Source organism: Anabrus simplex, chromosome 3 (genome assembly GCF_040414725.1).
Source record: "Anabrus simplex isolate iqAnaSimp1 chromosome 3, ASM4041472v1, whole genome shotgun sequence".
NCBI classification, from domain to species: domain Eukaryota; kingdom Metazoa; phylum Arthropoda; class Insecta; order Orthoptera; family Tettigoniidae; genus Anabrus; species Anabrus simplex.
In genome coordinates this window covers 343453960-343469863 of record NC_090267.1, presented here as the reverse complement: position 1 = coordinate 343469863, position 15904 = coordinate 343453960, and the positions used below count along the sequence as shown (strand labels likewise).

The 15904-nt window shown below is 39.3% G+C and overlaps 1 protein-coding gene across 1 annotated transcript in view; it reads left to right on the top strand.

Moving 5' to 3' along the window:
* LOC136867323 (general odorant-binding protein 19d) overlaps window positions 1-11846 on the top strand; it is a 95950-nt gene extending 84104 nt beyond the window's left edge. The window contains exon 6 of the mRNA XM_067144474.2: window positions 11671-11846. Coding sequence (XP_067000575.2) covers window positions 11671-11703 — 33 coding nt within the window. The 3' untranslated portion in view covers window positions 11704-11846. The remainder of the gene's footprint in view (window positions 1-11670) is intronic.
* The last annotated feature ends 4058 nt before the right edge of the window (window positions 11847-15904 follow it).

Below are 15904 nucleotides of genomic sequence, written 5' to 3'. Positions count from 1 at the left end.
TGGAAATCCTTAAATTCGGCTTCCATGTGAGACCACATGTACTATCATAGTGATTCGTTATGGTCCAGCCCTCGTAACACGAACTCTGGACTCTGGGTATAATTAAGGCCGTCCAATCGGTGTGCCACACAGTGGTCATACGACATGGACCCTTAATTGAATCGATGTGACCTGCGTCTATGTCATGGACCGACATCTAAACTTCTAAGTTACTTTAAAGTCATTGTGGATGATGAACGCAAGAAAAATGATGCTACAGTGGCATATGGCCCTAATCTGAGTCACTGAGGTTGATGACCCCCTGACCATCCAAGTTTCTAGGCTGAAGGCTAAACACAATTAAGTTACATCGGTTGATGACCAAAGTTTCCACTTTACTATCCCCAGCACATTCACTGCTTAATCAATCAAAGTTAAATAATTACAACAATAGCAATGCCCACAAACTTTGTGGCAGTAAAATCCATTTCCTTCGGATATGTCCCCTTAATCGTTGCTTTACCATTTAAATATTCCCCACAAAACAAACTAAGATTTCCAGAATGCATCTCCAAGTAATTCGCTTGATTAAAGTTATTTCAAAATGCGGTTTCACTGAATTTAATAATTAAATAAATTTAAATGATTTAACGAAATGTTAAAGAACAACAATTTCTATCTCCGCGGACTCTGGTTTCTTCACAAATTCCTACGCAGCTGTGATATAAATTCAATCATGTGATGTTTATCTGGCTGGAAAAGAATTGTTACATAATTCATGTCCAGTTATATATCTTGTCTCATGATCTCACACTTTAAATCTAATGTAGTCCTAGCCATTATTAACACTTGGGTATCCTAATAATCTACGTACAAACCAAAGCAACTCGCCATTTAATTACGATGTCATATCTCGTCATACCATTTATAAATTTTGCGCGCCCCTCACAGACAAACGATTATCACGACCATCGCTCTATATTTTGGACAACCCTGAATTTGGTTACTCTTGTTCCTTATACTCGAAGTTCGTGGTTTCAAATGTTCATTACGTCCCCAATCAAACAAATTTGCAGTATTCCACAATACCCAGGTTATTACCGGATGAAAATTTCAACTAGATTCCATAATTATTTGTCTCCATCGCCACGAATGAAATCTCAATCCTACACGTGTCCCGTTATCTTACGGTGAAACCCTCTCAGCTGAGGCCTCTCGTCCCCAAGTTCGCTTGGCAGTAACATGAAACACCTGGTTTGTTCTACTTGACTGGGTTCTCAAAATGCTCCCTTTTAAACTCTGCCGACATAATTAAACAAATACGATAATCTAACCAACAAAATGCATAGATTAAGCTTCAAGATGCCCACAATAAATATACGCGTCGCAAATTAATACGCTATGGATTTCTATATATTTCTTTCCATTCCCAACATTATAAAATATTCCTCGGGCTTCCATGTCCCGGCTTCAATGACAGGTCTAACCTGATTCACAAATCTCATCTTGACTCATACGACAAAACTAACCTCTGTTCCCTACTCGCAGCTACCATCGACAAAGAACTGGAATAAAATCCTTACTAGAATTCATGACGTCTAATACGTAAATGCATTAATAATGAACAACTCCGCATAACATGATATCGTATTTATTAACTGGATTTTCACGAAAAATGACTGAAAATTTCGACTAGATCTTTTATTGTCAGTCAGACACAGTTTAAAATGGGCCTAGAAAAACGTTTCACTCCGTGACCAAATTCATCACACTAGATTCTCGCCCGACAGCGCGCTTCCACTCGATTGAAAATGAGTAACCATGGATTTCCGAATTATTTAGTCAAAATTAGACAGAAAAATTTTACGTCGAATGAACATCTTAATTTGACATCACAAAATATAGGCAGTACACACACACGGGAATGGCGATCTACATTGGACATGATATCACTTCGAAACTCTATTCAATAACTTTTTACAACATTAAACGGCACTCGCAAGACTTCAAAATTTTATCCAAGTGGAAAATAATAAAACAAATGACTCTTTTAGTCGTATTCTCACATTTTACAAAACTTAATAGGGGTGACCACTGCGTCATATCTCCCCATTCAAATACACTTTTAGAGATCATGAAACAAGATATAATAGGTAGTAAGATGGAAAGTCACATTACCTTATCATTACCTTATACCTTATGTAGTCACATCATTGTTCGTCATAGGGCTCACCTGCGACCCTGGCATTTTATTTAGCCATTTTTACATTCATGGCTTTACAAATCATTATTATATTTCTTTAGGTTTCCTGGAATAAAGCATAGAAAAAAGAAAATACCCTTCACTTGTTTGTTGAGCGCACACGATGGACTGTAATTTCTTTCCGCACACGAATTACTTTCTTTCCAAATTTATTCGGTACCTTAACCGTCCTATCTGATACAATTATTTCACTCAAGAAAACTATCTCCTCATGGAGTCAAGACCACAGCCACAATGGCTAAAATCTGCAGTTGAACTCAGTCTACTTTTGTTGTTTGATTTCGCTGAGCAGCTCAACAGTTTTTCGTCCGCTTTGTATCACAAATGCCGGAGAAGGAGACTTCGTCATGGCGTCCCTTCATATTTATAGCAGTTACCCCCTCTCTTCGGGTATCTCCCTTTGCCGCCAAGAAAATTTCTATAAATTTTCTGACTTAACTAAACTGTAATTACAAGAGTTTTGAAAGTGACTACATACTTGCTACATTTCTGGCGGTAGTGTTCGTGGACATTTAAAATTTATACGTGTTCGATTTGTGGAATAAATGACCTCCTTTGATAGGCACTATATTTTTTGACTTGGCTTGGGTCACGCCATGTACACGCGCTTTGAAATAGTTCGCAAAACTGACTTAAGATTCTTCCGCCGTTGACACGTGTGGCTGACGTCACGTATCCCAGAGCGTGGGACCGAAGGTAATCACCCCCTCGTCACGTGTCAAATCCATGCTATCAAGAATCCAACTTTTAATTTAATTGTGAATTTATGCATAATGTTCTTAGGGCTCAAAGGTCATGGGTTCAATATTATATTTCCTACTTTTAAAAACTCCATTCAGGCTTATTCTTCTACTTATGTCATTGCACGCCAACTCACCTCTGACAGCTCGTAACATACCGCATAGTCGAGCATCTCGTCTCCTTACTCCCAAGTCTTCCCAGCCCAATGTTTGCAACATTTTCGTAAAACTACTATTAATAACACAGAAAAATCACGCTGCTTTCCTTTACTGTATTTTTTTCTAGTTTTCGTATCAGGTAGTCCTGGCGAGGGTTCCATATCAAGGTCATTCCTTATATTAACCCTTAATCGGGCGCGTAGTGGTCTAAACGACCGACCTCTAAAAGTTTTGGTCAGGGAATCCGTCTGAAGGTCAGCTATGCCTCTCCTCCTACAGACTATCTCCCCCAAGGGATCATCTAGCCACCTGATAGGGTGGGTCAGACACCCTGTAGACAGAAAGGTAGATGTTCGAGTCAGTCTGCGGTCTTTTACACCGATGCGCCCGTTAGTGTAACTTGTGTCTCGGTCATTGTGACCAGTACGCGCCCGGCTGTGTTTTACTAGATTCGTTTAGTTTCGTGTGCATATACATCTCAATATGGATCCTGCTGAAGAGGAAAGGATCCGATTATTGATAGAGAGTGTTGGAAGAAAGTGAAAGAATAACTGTATTTGTGAAAGACAGAGACAAAGCAGTAGGATGCCTATTGGAAGAAGTTGATGAGGCAGCAGAGGATACTTCCAGACAGCGGCCACAAAGTGATGATGAAGGTGAAACTGACAATCTTCAGGTTACTGACCATGATACAAATAGTGAGCTATCTGGTGATGATGGATGCGGTGCTGGTGTTTCTGAAGTGAATTTGACAGGCAAGGACGTTAAGACATAACGGCATGCGCCCCCAACATTCGCAAGGACTGGTCGTGGACCAGGTCATAATATTGTAACACGCCTTATAGGGCCTAAAGTTTTAGCCAGGAATGTTAAAACTCCAATTGGAACCTGGGAGCAACTTTTTTCCAGACGATATTTACAAAAGTTTGTCGCCTATACCAATATTTGGTTAAAACAATGACAATAATTCTTCAGTGTGTTCACATAAAGAAAATAGTGCAAAATTGAACTTGAATATAAACTCAAATATACGTAAAATATTGTATAATTCTCTCATATACATGTTTTTCACAAAGGTGGTTGTTATGCTGTAAGATTAGAAATTTTTATCATTTGAAATACAAATATTTCTGAAAAAACGGTGTTTTAATTTATGATTACTTATGCCAGAAATATTACAGTGACAATGGATGAAGGGGAGGATAAATATATATCTAGTTCAAACAGCTTCCATTTTACAAACCAGAAAAAATAAATAGAACGGAAAGTTATTTTTCAAAGCTTTCAAAACTTATTTGTAAATCAACTCAGTTTTTAAAAGTTTTTGTTTTTCTAATGCGGTCACTGAGTACGTACACTGTTTTAAATATTATCTAAATAATAGTAAACTTACTTGCAACAGTATTAAACTTCAACATTTTTATTAGATTCCAAGGCCGTACAACATTTTTATTAGATTCCAAGGCCGTACAATAAATTATGAAAATAATCGCTGCGGTCTAAAAGACCGCACGCGCCCGAGAGTGTTCGTCGGAAGAGCGCGCCCGATTGAGGGTTAACACCTAGGTATTTACATTGTTCCCCATAAGGTAGTATCACCCCATCAACATAATAATTAAAACTGAGGGGACTTTTCCTCTTGGTGAAACAACTTGACTTTTCATTCCATTTGCATTCTTCGTACCATTGTCTTCTGTCCATCTCACAACATTGTTCAAGTCCCCCTGCAGTCACTCACAATCCTGCAACTCATTTACTGCTGTATACAGTATAACATCATCCAAATAGCCTTATCTGTGATTTACGGTCTTTACTCATATCATTTATATATAAGAACACAGTAAGTTCCAATAACACTGCCTTGAGGGACCTCCCTCTTAATCATTACAGGATCACATAACTCTTCACCTACTCTAATTCTCTGAATTATATTTTCTGGAAATGTTCAACCACTCCTTTGTCTAATCCAATAGCCCTCACTTACGTCAGTACTCTCCCATCTACCCTATCTATCCGCTCATTCATTCGAAGTCGACTGAACGCTTTCTTTATATACTGTACATTTGACCTGGCCTCTCTCATGTAAAAGATGATGAAAAACCGCGGAGTATCAACTAATATAAACCCTTCTATGTTGTACTACAACTGACCTTACCTAATACCATTTTAAAACTAACTGAAAAGCATAAGTAAAATATGACATTCAACGAAATTTAATTTTTACATTCATGGAAGGATATTTTCTTTATGCACTCAAAGTTCCTGTTATTGTTCTCTCTGGTTCGGATGCCACTTAAATGTTAGATAAGCTGTAAAGTTCTACAATATTTGACGTGGGAAATATGTTTGTGTATTTTTACTCGTATGATTATTCTCAGTTATTTGACACATTCCGCCTACCCTGCCAACTTACCACAAACGGACACATGGAAACTGATGGACGAGAGGCAACGGTGGGTTAATCGTTTTTACATCGTCTTGACGTTTTACATATTATGCCATGTTTTACATTCAGGGATCAGCTCATACTGGTGTTGCTTCTTCTTGAGTTACCGTTACAGCTTTCGGTGACCACTAAAATGTATATACTCGGGCTACTAATGATAGTATGTACGACTTGGTCTTAGGATGCAACACTTCGTTTGTCTGTCTCAAGAAACATCCACGTCGGAGGGAAATGTTAAGTCTTGAGCAGACCCTGGTGTTATTCGATGGGAGTAGGCTACATGCTAACACCGGGCTTCACCATCTCCCTAAGTCAATGTGATCATTATCATTACGCACCCAGATATGCAGGTCACTCATGGGCGTCACCTAGAAAGACCTGCACCAAATATCTCCGGAGCATGTCGTGATCATCATCATAATCATCATCATCATCATCATCACCCTCCATTATTCTTCCAGGTAATCTGTCCTCCGCCATTCCCCTCACATGGCCCTACAACCTAGCTGGTTATATGAACATATTCATCTATCAAGTTTATGCCCAACTTAACCTTTACCTCATCAGATCGTGTCCCTAACTTCCTGTCATTGTTCCTACCTCTTTGTACAAGCTATCATTGTTGCTACCTTCATATGTATTGCTTCGAACTTGAGAATGAGATATCCTCAGTCCTCTCATCTATCACCCCCTTACCGTCGGTAAGCAGATCGGCGTAAAGTTTCGTCTTCGAAGCGATTTTTTCTTACAGAATAGCGTTGATCGCAACTGCGAACTCACTGCATTAGAATTGTATACCCCTTTCTGTTATTTTTTTATTATTTATTTTTTCTTGTGCTTAAAAGGTACACTAACACATGGGAGGTTTTAGCGACGAAAGATCGGAAAGGGCTGGGATTAGGGAGGTAGTTGCCCGCGACCTGATTTAATATACAGCCTTGGTGTCAAAATGTGCAACCACGAAAAATCATTTTTAGGGCAGCCAATGGTGAGATTTGAGCCCACCATCTCCCGCATTCAAGGTCACAGCTACCGACTCAAACCGAGAATCCATCTCACTGGGTGTTTTTATTTTACTTAGTACACTACAATCCTGGGAGAATACAAATCCTATTTAAAGTAGCTGTTTCTGCTTTGTATTTCCTACCAGATATTCAGTTGCCTTGAGTTTCTTCTTAACTGACTTCGCTTTAATGTTGGATATAATTATTAAGTTTCGTATCATTCTCGCTGCACCTTTTCTCAAGCTCCAAGATATTAGATAGCTTTCAGCACAATTTACCATTGACGTAGGCCAAGATGATTACTACAATTCACACCGAGCTTATTGCTATTTTACAACAGTGTAATATTTTACCATCTCCTTAAACCTTTACAACTACTTTGAACCAGGAGCTCATTCTATCGTGACCTATCTATCAATGTAAATAGTTTTGTCTGCTTGCAACAACCTATCACGCTCCTCTAATCTCGCGGTATGGCTAGCATATTTTTTCATGGTACTATCTCTTATGCCTTTCTAGATATATAAATATAAGAACAAATATCTATTCCCCTCGTAGCATTTCTCGATTACTTTGACACGTATGTAAATCTGGTTCTGATGGGCCCTTTGTGGTCTGAAACCTGAGCCCGCATCATTACCTAATTTTCCCTCCAACATTCATTACAAATACCTCGATAGTTGTTACTATACTTCCTGTTCACTTGCTTATGAATAGGTGAAATTACTGTTTTCGTCCTGGCAGGTACCTTATCCAAATTCCATTTTATTCCAATTACTGTATAGGGTCTTTATGAAAAGCGTAAATTTTTTCAAACTTTGTAACACTGTTCTGTGGATGTTGTGTATTTTATATCCTTGTAGTTATTGCTATTTATTTCCCTAATGTCTATTTATTCAGATTACGAATCGTATTATTGAATACAGTGAAGGTTAAAAGTACAGGGTTCATGCATTTCAAGAGCTCAGCTGGGACAGACTTTCAAATTTACTTAGAACGTTGCATGATGTATCTTTTCAACTATTCTTGCAATAATTCTGTGAAAAAAAGCCCTGATGGTACGCAGAAGTATCAATGCTGACACCTAAATGAAATTTGCCGACTGCTCTCGAATTTCTTCTACGTTTCGCTAACAAGCTTGTTATAGGAGCACCGAAATTAATATTCTGCGTGTCAAGGTCTCACATTGCGCTAAAATAAGTTACTATGAACTGCCTCTCAGATTCACTGATATTCTCAAAACAACTGCAGGCGTTCCTTGCCTCCTGAGTCTGAGTTCAAAGTTTCGTTGCTACTTCACATTTCACTCATAGTACAGTCACTGAAGTGAGATTGTTCACAATTATCTGCCGGTAATGGTGTAAAACATGGATAATGCAATAAGATCTCAGAACTGGCCACTAAACTTCGCTGCAGTCCGTGTCAATCTCAACAAGCCAGAACTAAGGCTAGTAGCAACGGCGGGACATAGCACCACTCCAATATCTGCAGTTTGCTCATTGCTTATTATTCTATCTAATGCATTCATTCGGACCGTCAGAACAACTGTTATAAATGTCCTTACATCCCTTGTTTTCCATTTATTCATCACTTTTAATGCAGAACACCGTGTTACATGATGGCTTGGGCCAATACACATATGCAGATTGGGCAATCTCAATTTTCATGAAAACTACAACACTCCATGCATTTTACCTTCAAATTGTCAGAAATTTGGTTTGGGGAAAAAGTGGTAGGGGAAGGGGTGAGGCATGCCACTTAGGAAATTTGGTTTGGGGAATAAGTGGTAGGGGAAGGGGTGAGGCATGCCACTTAGAGTGTGCTTTTAGATTAGAGAATTTTGGAGTAACCGTGAGTCAATGATTGCACATCTGAGGATCAGAAGACCTCCTCGTTCATGCGGTACATGTCTATCAAGCCAGCGCTTCTCAACTTCATTACAGGTGACGCGTAGTCAGGGCGATGAATCCTCTCGGCCTTTATTCTTGGTTTTCTAGACTGAGAACTCTTCTCACCGTCATGTAGCTCCTCAGCTGTTCACACGTAGGATGAGTGGACCTCGAACAAGCCGTCAGATTAAGTTAAAATCCCTGAATTTGCTGGAATTTAAACCCAGATGCTCCTGGTAAGAGACAGGGTAGCTACACTTAGACAGAGGCCGGCTTCAGATCTGGATAGTTCATCATTCATTCGTCATTATTGGCCTTTCTTAGTTTCTTGGTTTCTTTATTCATTATTTCCCCCCGTCTTTTCCTGCTGTCGCGTTTTAAATTGTGCGATAGGGTTGTGTGTGCGAATTGTGTGTATGTATGTATGTATGTATGTATGTATGGATGGATGGATGGATGGATGGATGGATGGATGGATGGATGGATGGATGGATGGATGGATGGATGGATGGACTTGGCTCAGTTTTATGGCAGAATACCCTGTCTGACTTCATCACTATGTGAAGACAGTCATTCATCCATTCATTACGCGCTTCCGTGGTGGTTGACAACCTAATGTTGAATGTACATTTTCTTACAAGCCGCTTTACGTCGCATCGACACAGGTGGGTCTTACAGCGGCCATGGGATAGGAAATGGCTAGGAGTGGGGAGGAAGCGGCCGTGGTCTTAATAACAATGATAACAATGACATTTACAATAAGATACGAAAGTTGAAAACTAGAAAAGTGGCTGGAATTGATAAAATTTCTGGGGATATACTAAAGACAATTGGTTGGGATATAATACCATATCTGAAGTACTTATTTGATTATTGTTTGGTCGGAGGAGCTATACCTGATGAATGGAGAGTTGCTATAGTAGCCCCTGTGTATAAAGGAAAGGGTGATAGACATAAAGCTGAAAATTACAGGCCAGTAAGTTTAACGTGCATTGTAAATAAGCTTTGGGAAGGCATTCTTTCTGATTATATTAGACATGTTTGTGAAATTAATAACTGGTTCGATAGAAGGCAGTTCGATTTTAGGAAAGGTTATTCCACTGAAGCTCAACTTGTAGGATTCCAGCAAGATATAGCAGATATCTTGGATTCAGGAGGTCAAATGGACTGTATCGCGATTGACCTGTCTAAAGCATTTGATAGGGTGGATCATGGAAGACTACTGGCAAAAATGAGTGCAGTTGGACTAGACAAAAGAGTGACTGAATGGGTTGCTATATTTATAGAAAATAGATCTCAAAGAATTAGAGTAGGTGAAGCTTTATCTGACCCTGTAATAATTAAGAGGGGAATTCCTCAAGGCAGTATTATCGGACCTTTATGTTTTCTTATATATATAAATGATATGAGTAAAGGAGTGGAATCGGAGGTAAGGCTTTTTGCGGATGATGTTATTCTGTATAGAGTAATAAATAAGTTACAAGATTGTGAGCAACTGCAACGTGACCTCGAAAATGTTGTGAGATGGACAGCAGACAATGGTATATTGATAAACGGGGTTAAAAGTTAGGTTGTGAGTTTCACAAATACGAAAAGTCCTCTCAGTTTTAATTACTGCGTTGATGGGGTGAAAGTTCTTTTGGGGATCATTCTAAGTATGTAGGTGTTGATAGAAGGGAAGATCTTAATTGGGGTAATCACATAAATGGAGAGGGCATGTAAGTCTCTGGCAAAACCCCAACTAGAGTATGGTTCCAGTGTATGGGACCCTCACCAGGATTACCTGATTCAAGAACTGGAACAAATCCAAAGCAAAGCAGCTCGATTTGTTCTGGGTGATTTCCGGCAAAAGAGTAGCGTTACAAAAATGTTGCAAAGTTTGGGCTGGGTAGCATTGAGAGAAAGAAGGAGAGCTGCTCGACTAAGTGGTATGTTCCGAGCTGTCAGCGAAGAGATGGAGTGGAATGACATTAGTAGACGAATAAGTTTGAGTGGCGTTTATAAAAGTAGGAAAGATCACAATATGATGATAAAGTTGGAATTCAAGAGGCCAACTGGGGCAAATATTCATTTATAGGAAGGGGAGTTAGGGATTGGAATAACTTACCAAGGGAGATGTCCAATAAATTTCCAATTTCTTTGAAATCATTTCGGAAAAGGCTAGGGAAGCAACAGATAGGGAATCTGCCACCTGGGCGACTGCCCTAAATGCAGATCAGTATTGATTGATTGATTAAGGTACCGCCCCAGAATTTGGTTGTTGTGAAAATGGAAAACCACGGAAAACCATCTTCAGGGCTGCCGACAGTGGGATTCGAACCCACTATCTCCCGAATACTAGATACTGGCCGCACTTAAGTGCCTTAAGCTAACGAGCTCGGTGGGGAGGAAGTGGCCGTGGCCTTAATTAAGGTACATCCCATGCATTTGCTTCGTGTTAAAGTGGGGAACCACAAAAAACCATCTTAAGAGCTGCCGACAGTGGGGTTCGAACCCATTACCTCCCGAATGCACGCTCTCAGCTGCGCGCATCTATCTGCACGCCCAACTCACTCGGTTTGTTCTATGTAAATAGAATCCCTGTGTCCTACTAAATGAAGTCTAGTGGTAAAGAATAACTATCTTACAGTTCGGTTCCATGGTTAAATTGTTAATGCGCAGACATCTAGTCCAAGGGGTCCCGGGTTCGATTCATGACCGGTTGAAGGATTTTAACTTTCATTGGTTAATTCCGATGGCTCGGAGGTAGGGGCTCATCCTCATAGACCTGCAATTCACCTATTGGCAGTCTAGTCGAAAGACCTGCCCCTAGCCTCTCCGGAGGCTACACGTTCTGCTTCTTCTTCTTCTTCTTGATGATCTCAAAAATGACTTGTAAGATTCGGTAAAAGAAGAGCAATTTAAGACTAAGAAATCTTATATTCAACCAATATAGAGTTCCAGTAATAGGACTTCCATTGTGTCCTCAACATTTATGGAAACCAACCACAGGTGAACATAGTGTGCAACTTAACACTACATTAAAAATATTAGACCAATTGTTCGTCAGTGGATTGTGATAGTATTATTTATGTTCAAAATCAAATTTTATTACTCCCAACGATAATCCATTTCTGGAAACATTGATCTTAAGTGTGTAAGAAAGTCAAAAGTGAAAAACGTTTTATATGTAATTTCTGATATGTTTTAGAGCTTCAGCCTTGTGTACGACGCCAGAAGTTAAATGCTCGAGGAATGGACGTGCATACTTAGAAGAAAATACAGAAGAGATCCTGGCAAGACAACTCAGTCTTATGAATATTTTTAATTAACTAAAACCAATGTATCCTAAATATGAATAAATATGTTAATGACTGAATTATGAAATGAGTCCGTCATTCCTGATTATTTAGACTCCAGTAATATAAAGCTGTAAGTACAACTGCAGGTAGACGGTGTGACCCTACAAAATGTACAATAAATGATGGTGCCCGGACGGTGAACTACCAAATAAATGTAATTAAAGAAGCCACAATTTACGGTAACAGATCGCAGGTTGGGTGTCATGGTAGATCTACATCACTCATACATGTAGACCTGCTTCTGGGAATGGGTAAACTACTTGATCAGTAAATAAAAAGAGGAACTTCGAATTTACAGTTTATACCACAGAAAAGTAACAGGCATCGACTAGATGGAAGGAATTTTATATTGTTTTAACGAGCTGCATTTGTAGCTTTCATGCGAAAAAGGAGCTATAATATTGGAATTAAATAAGAAGCTAGGGAAAACCGAGATTCCTCTACATTTCAGCTTTTATTTAATTCAAATATTATTCTGTTTTCTTTTCTAGAATTCCTAAACTTGATTTAGTTCTATTTTACTTCCTTTTTTAAATAAGTTTTAACAGTATTCTCATTAACGACATTAAAGCCTTTGGTAACGGCAAGTGGCTATATTCGCAGAGTAGTAGGATTCTCCTCAAGTTGCTTTCATCTGTCTCATTCTCCAATAGACTGATGCAGCAGCTTTCTGAGGTCTAACTATTCACTCTTCCTGCAGTGAGCTCACTTACACGACTGGGTAAGTAGCGCATGTGCTTAAGTTATGTTTTATTATTTTGACGAAGCACAAGCCTGTAGTTTCGGTACCGTACTTGGGCCGGGGTGCTTAGCAAAACCATGAAGGTAAGTACAAAATAAATATATCTACACAACACACGAGATGGCAGTGTTCAATATCTCATTATAAAGAGGAAGGACCAATATGTGACCTCGGTACACAGAGATGCAGTAATGCTGTCATCTTGAGGTACTATAATCGTCGTGTCGCACGGCTAACAGTTGCAACACTGAGCGAGCCTAGGCGAGCCCACGGTACTAGCAGGCAGGCCCAGCACGCCAGCCAGAGCAGATTTACTCAGCCAATCATTAATATAAAGATAATTTAATTTCTCAGTAGGCCTACTTGGTAAACTGGTATATCGTGCCTTCATTATAACCTAATCTCGTTCTGCTAAAACCCAGTTTACTAGTCTTTTCCTTTCAAATACTGTTCATTTCCAAATATCCCCACACCCGCCATTGTGTTTGGTGCAATAACCATTATTATTATTATTATTATTATTATTATTATTATTATTATTATTATTATTATTATTATTATTATTTCGCAATAAATATAAATGTATTCCATCACATTTCTAATATTTACTCCATACATGTCCAGTGACGATTCTTACGTTTATAGCCGGAAAAAAAAACACTCGGTAATGTCATGTTCCAACTTAAGTCTCCTTCTTCTAATTTTTCCCTGAAAATACAGATCCCAGTCCCCTTTGTCTTCTTTCTGAACCTTTAAATATATCCGTAATAGGTAAACCATTCTACACTGCCTCATGTACCACTAACGCAGACGCTTTTATTCTTTTACCACCAACTCCCATTCCTGATAATGCAATGAAAGAACGCAGAATTCTTTTTTTATTCCTGGACCAGTTTTGGTTCAAAATAATTAAACTGAAGATACAGTAAAGCATTAATCATCCAAAACCTGCCGACAAAGAATAAAGATAAAGAATATTTTTTACTATACTAAATCATCGCCGGCCCCGCGGTGTAGGGTTAGCGTGCCTGCCTCTTATCCGGGGGTCCGAGTTCGATTTTCGGCCAGGTCAGGGATTTTTATCTGGATCTGAAAAATGGATCAATGTTCACTCAGCTTATGTGATTAAAGTTGAGAAGCTATTTGATGGTGAGATGGCGGCCCCGGTCTAGGAATCCAAGAATAATGGCCGAGAGGTTAAGGCGTTCTGACCACTCGACGCCTCATAATCTGCAGGCCTTCTGGCTGAGCAGTGGTCGCTTGGTTGGCCATGGACCTTCCGGGCTGTTGTTCCGTGCGGTTTATTCGTTTCATACTAAATCACCTCCATCCATCAACTACAGACTTATCGGAAGTCCACAAAGTTACCCCCTTATTTTACTTTTCATCAATCGTTCCAGATTGTCTTTCCAGTTACTATAAATACTCTGTTATAAATTTTATAACACATCCGGACACAACCCCAACTGAAAATTAATACCAAACAATATCTGTATCTCTAATACACAACCTACACAAAGTCTGCCCATGAAATCACTGAAATGCACCAGTTCCTACCCTCAAAATATCAGGTCCACAGTAGATTTCCCTTTTCTATAACGAAAGAAAGTACAAACTGACTGATCTCCAATTAGTACAAAATATAAATAAGTATGCATTGTTCAAAAACATCACAAAAACTTCACAATTCTGATTACGATGATTCAACTTTAGAAATTTTGGCTATTCCTCTGATAATTCAGTTCTCATTAGCATAAATAATGAAAGAGAAAAATTAATTGGTTCCATAATTTCAGAAATTCAACAGCTTCGTAGAAATCCCATCTGTCTATTCATCAGAACATTTTACTCACTTACCTATAACATCTCAAGTACATTCCAAAACGTCTTTTTCCATGAAATTATCCGTCTCTATCTCAAGTCTCTTGTCATAAAATTGTCTATAACTGAAACGATCTTCTTCTTACTGCACTATTTCTACACGAGATTCAACAGATGTGATAATGATTATTACTATAAATGAACTTGACCATTTTCGGTTTCTATTAGATCCGCATTGACTATTAATGAATCACCAACCTGTGAGAAACAGGGCTAAGAATAGCCCGGTTGTCATTACAATTGATAATACAATTAGTATACACTGTTTACTAATTTAACTAATAAATCAACGTAAATTCTCTTCTTCAGCCATAATAAAGGAAATTAAAAATCCCTAAGGAGATGCCCAAATTTCTTTCTTTCTCTGTTATCCGATTACCTTCCAGGGTTAGCCTTTCCTTCGGACTCAGCTAGGGACCCCAACTATACCACCTCAAGGGCAGTGCCCTCGATCGTGAGACTTTGGGTCGGGGGATAAAACTGGGGAGGCCTCTGTTGGTCTCAGCTGCTATTCTGATCAGGGGCCTGTAGAGGGATGGGACGATCGGAAGGAATAGACAAGAGATAAGGAAGTGGCTGTGGCCTTACGTTAGGAACCATCCTGGCATTAGCCTAGAGAAGAAGTGGGAAACCACGAAAAACCACTTCGAGGATGGCTGAGGTGGAAATCGAACCCCCTTTCTGCTCAGTTGACCCCCCGAGGCTGAGTGGATCCTGCACCAGCTCTCGTACCATTTTTCAAATTTTGTATCTGAGCCGGGAGTCGAACGGGGGCTCCGAGGGTGGCAGCTAATCCCCACAAACCAGTACACCCAGAGGCGAACTGCTCGAATTTACAACACATAACACCTTAAAATAAAATATCTACCTTAAAAAAAATGAAAATCTCAGCAGTTCTATTTCTTGTTGTCTAAAACACTTTTTCCTTTTCTTTCTTGAGGAAAATTGTTCAATGCTAAAACCCTATCACATTATGCAAATAGGGTGCTATTCACTGAGTACAGCATTCCAATTTTTGAGCTGTGTTGAATGTTATAGTTTAAAACTGTTCTTGGGGCATTCAAATATTTATTTTAAAACAAGTAAGAAGTGCCTACGTTTGTGTTTAACACGCGGATCCCTTCTTCTTATTCAAGGAACCCATATGGCGAAGTGAAAATGTATGTAGGTACTTTATGCCAGCCCAAAAATACATCTTGTCAGTGTCCAAAACGTAATTACGCGTGACAACTGAGCGTCAAGCGGGCTGGATGCACGGAGGAAGTCCATTGCATAGCAGATGGTGGCAGCAATCGTCACAACAGACATCATCACCAGTAACCACAACAAAGTTTCAGTTGAAATAATATATTCCACTCTTCGATTTGAACACTATTTCGCAACACTTACAACATCTGAGGTCTCTTCTGTATCCAAATGCTGGTCTGGCTGACATATGATGAAGAATGGCTCCCCCATTA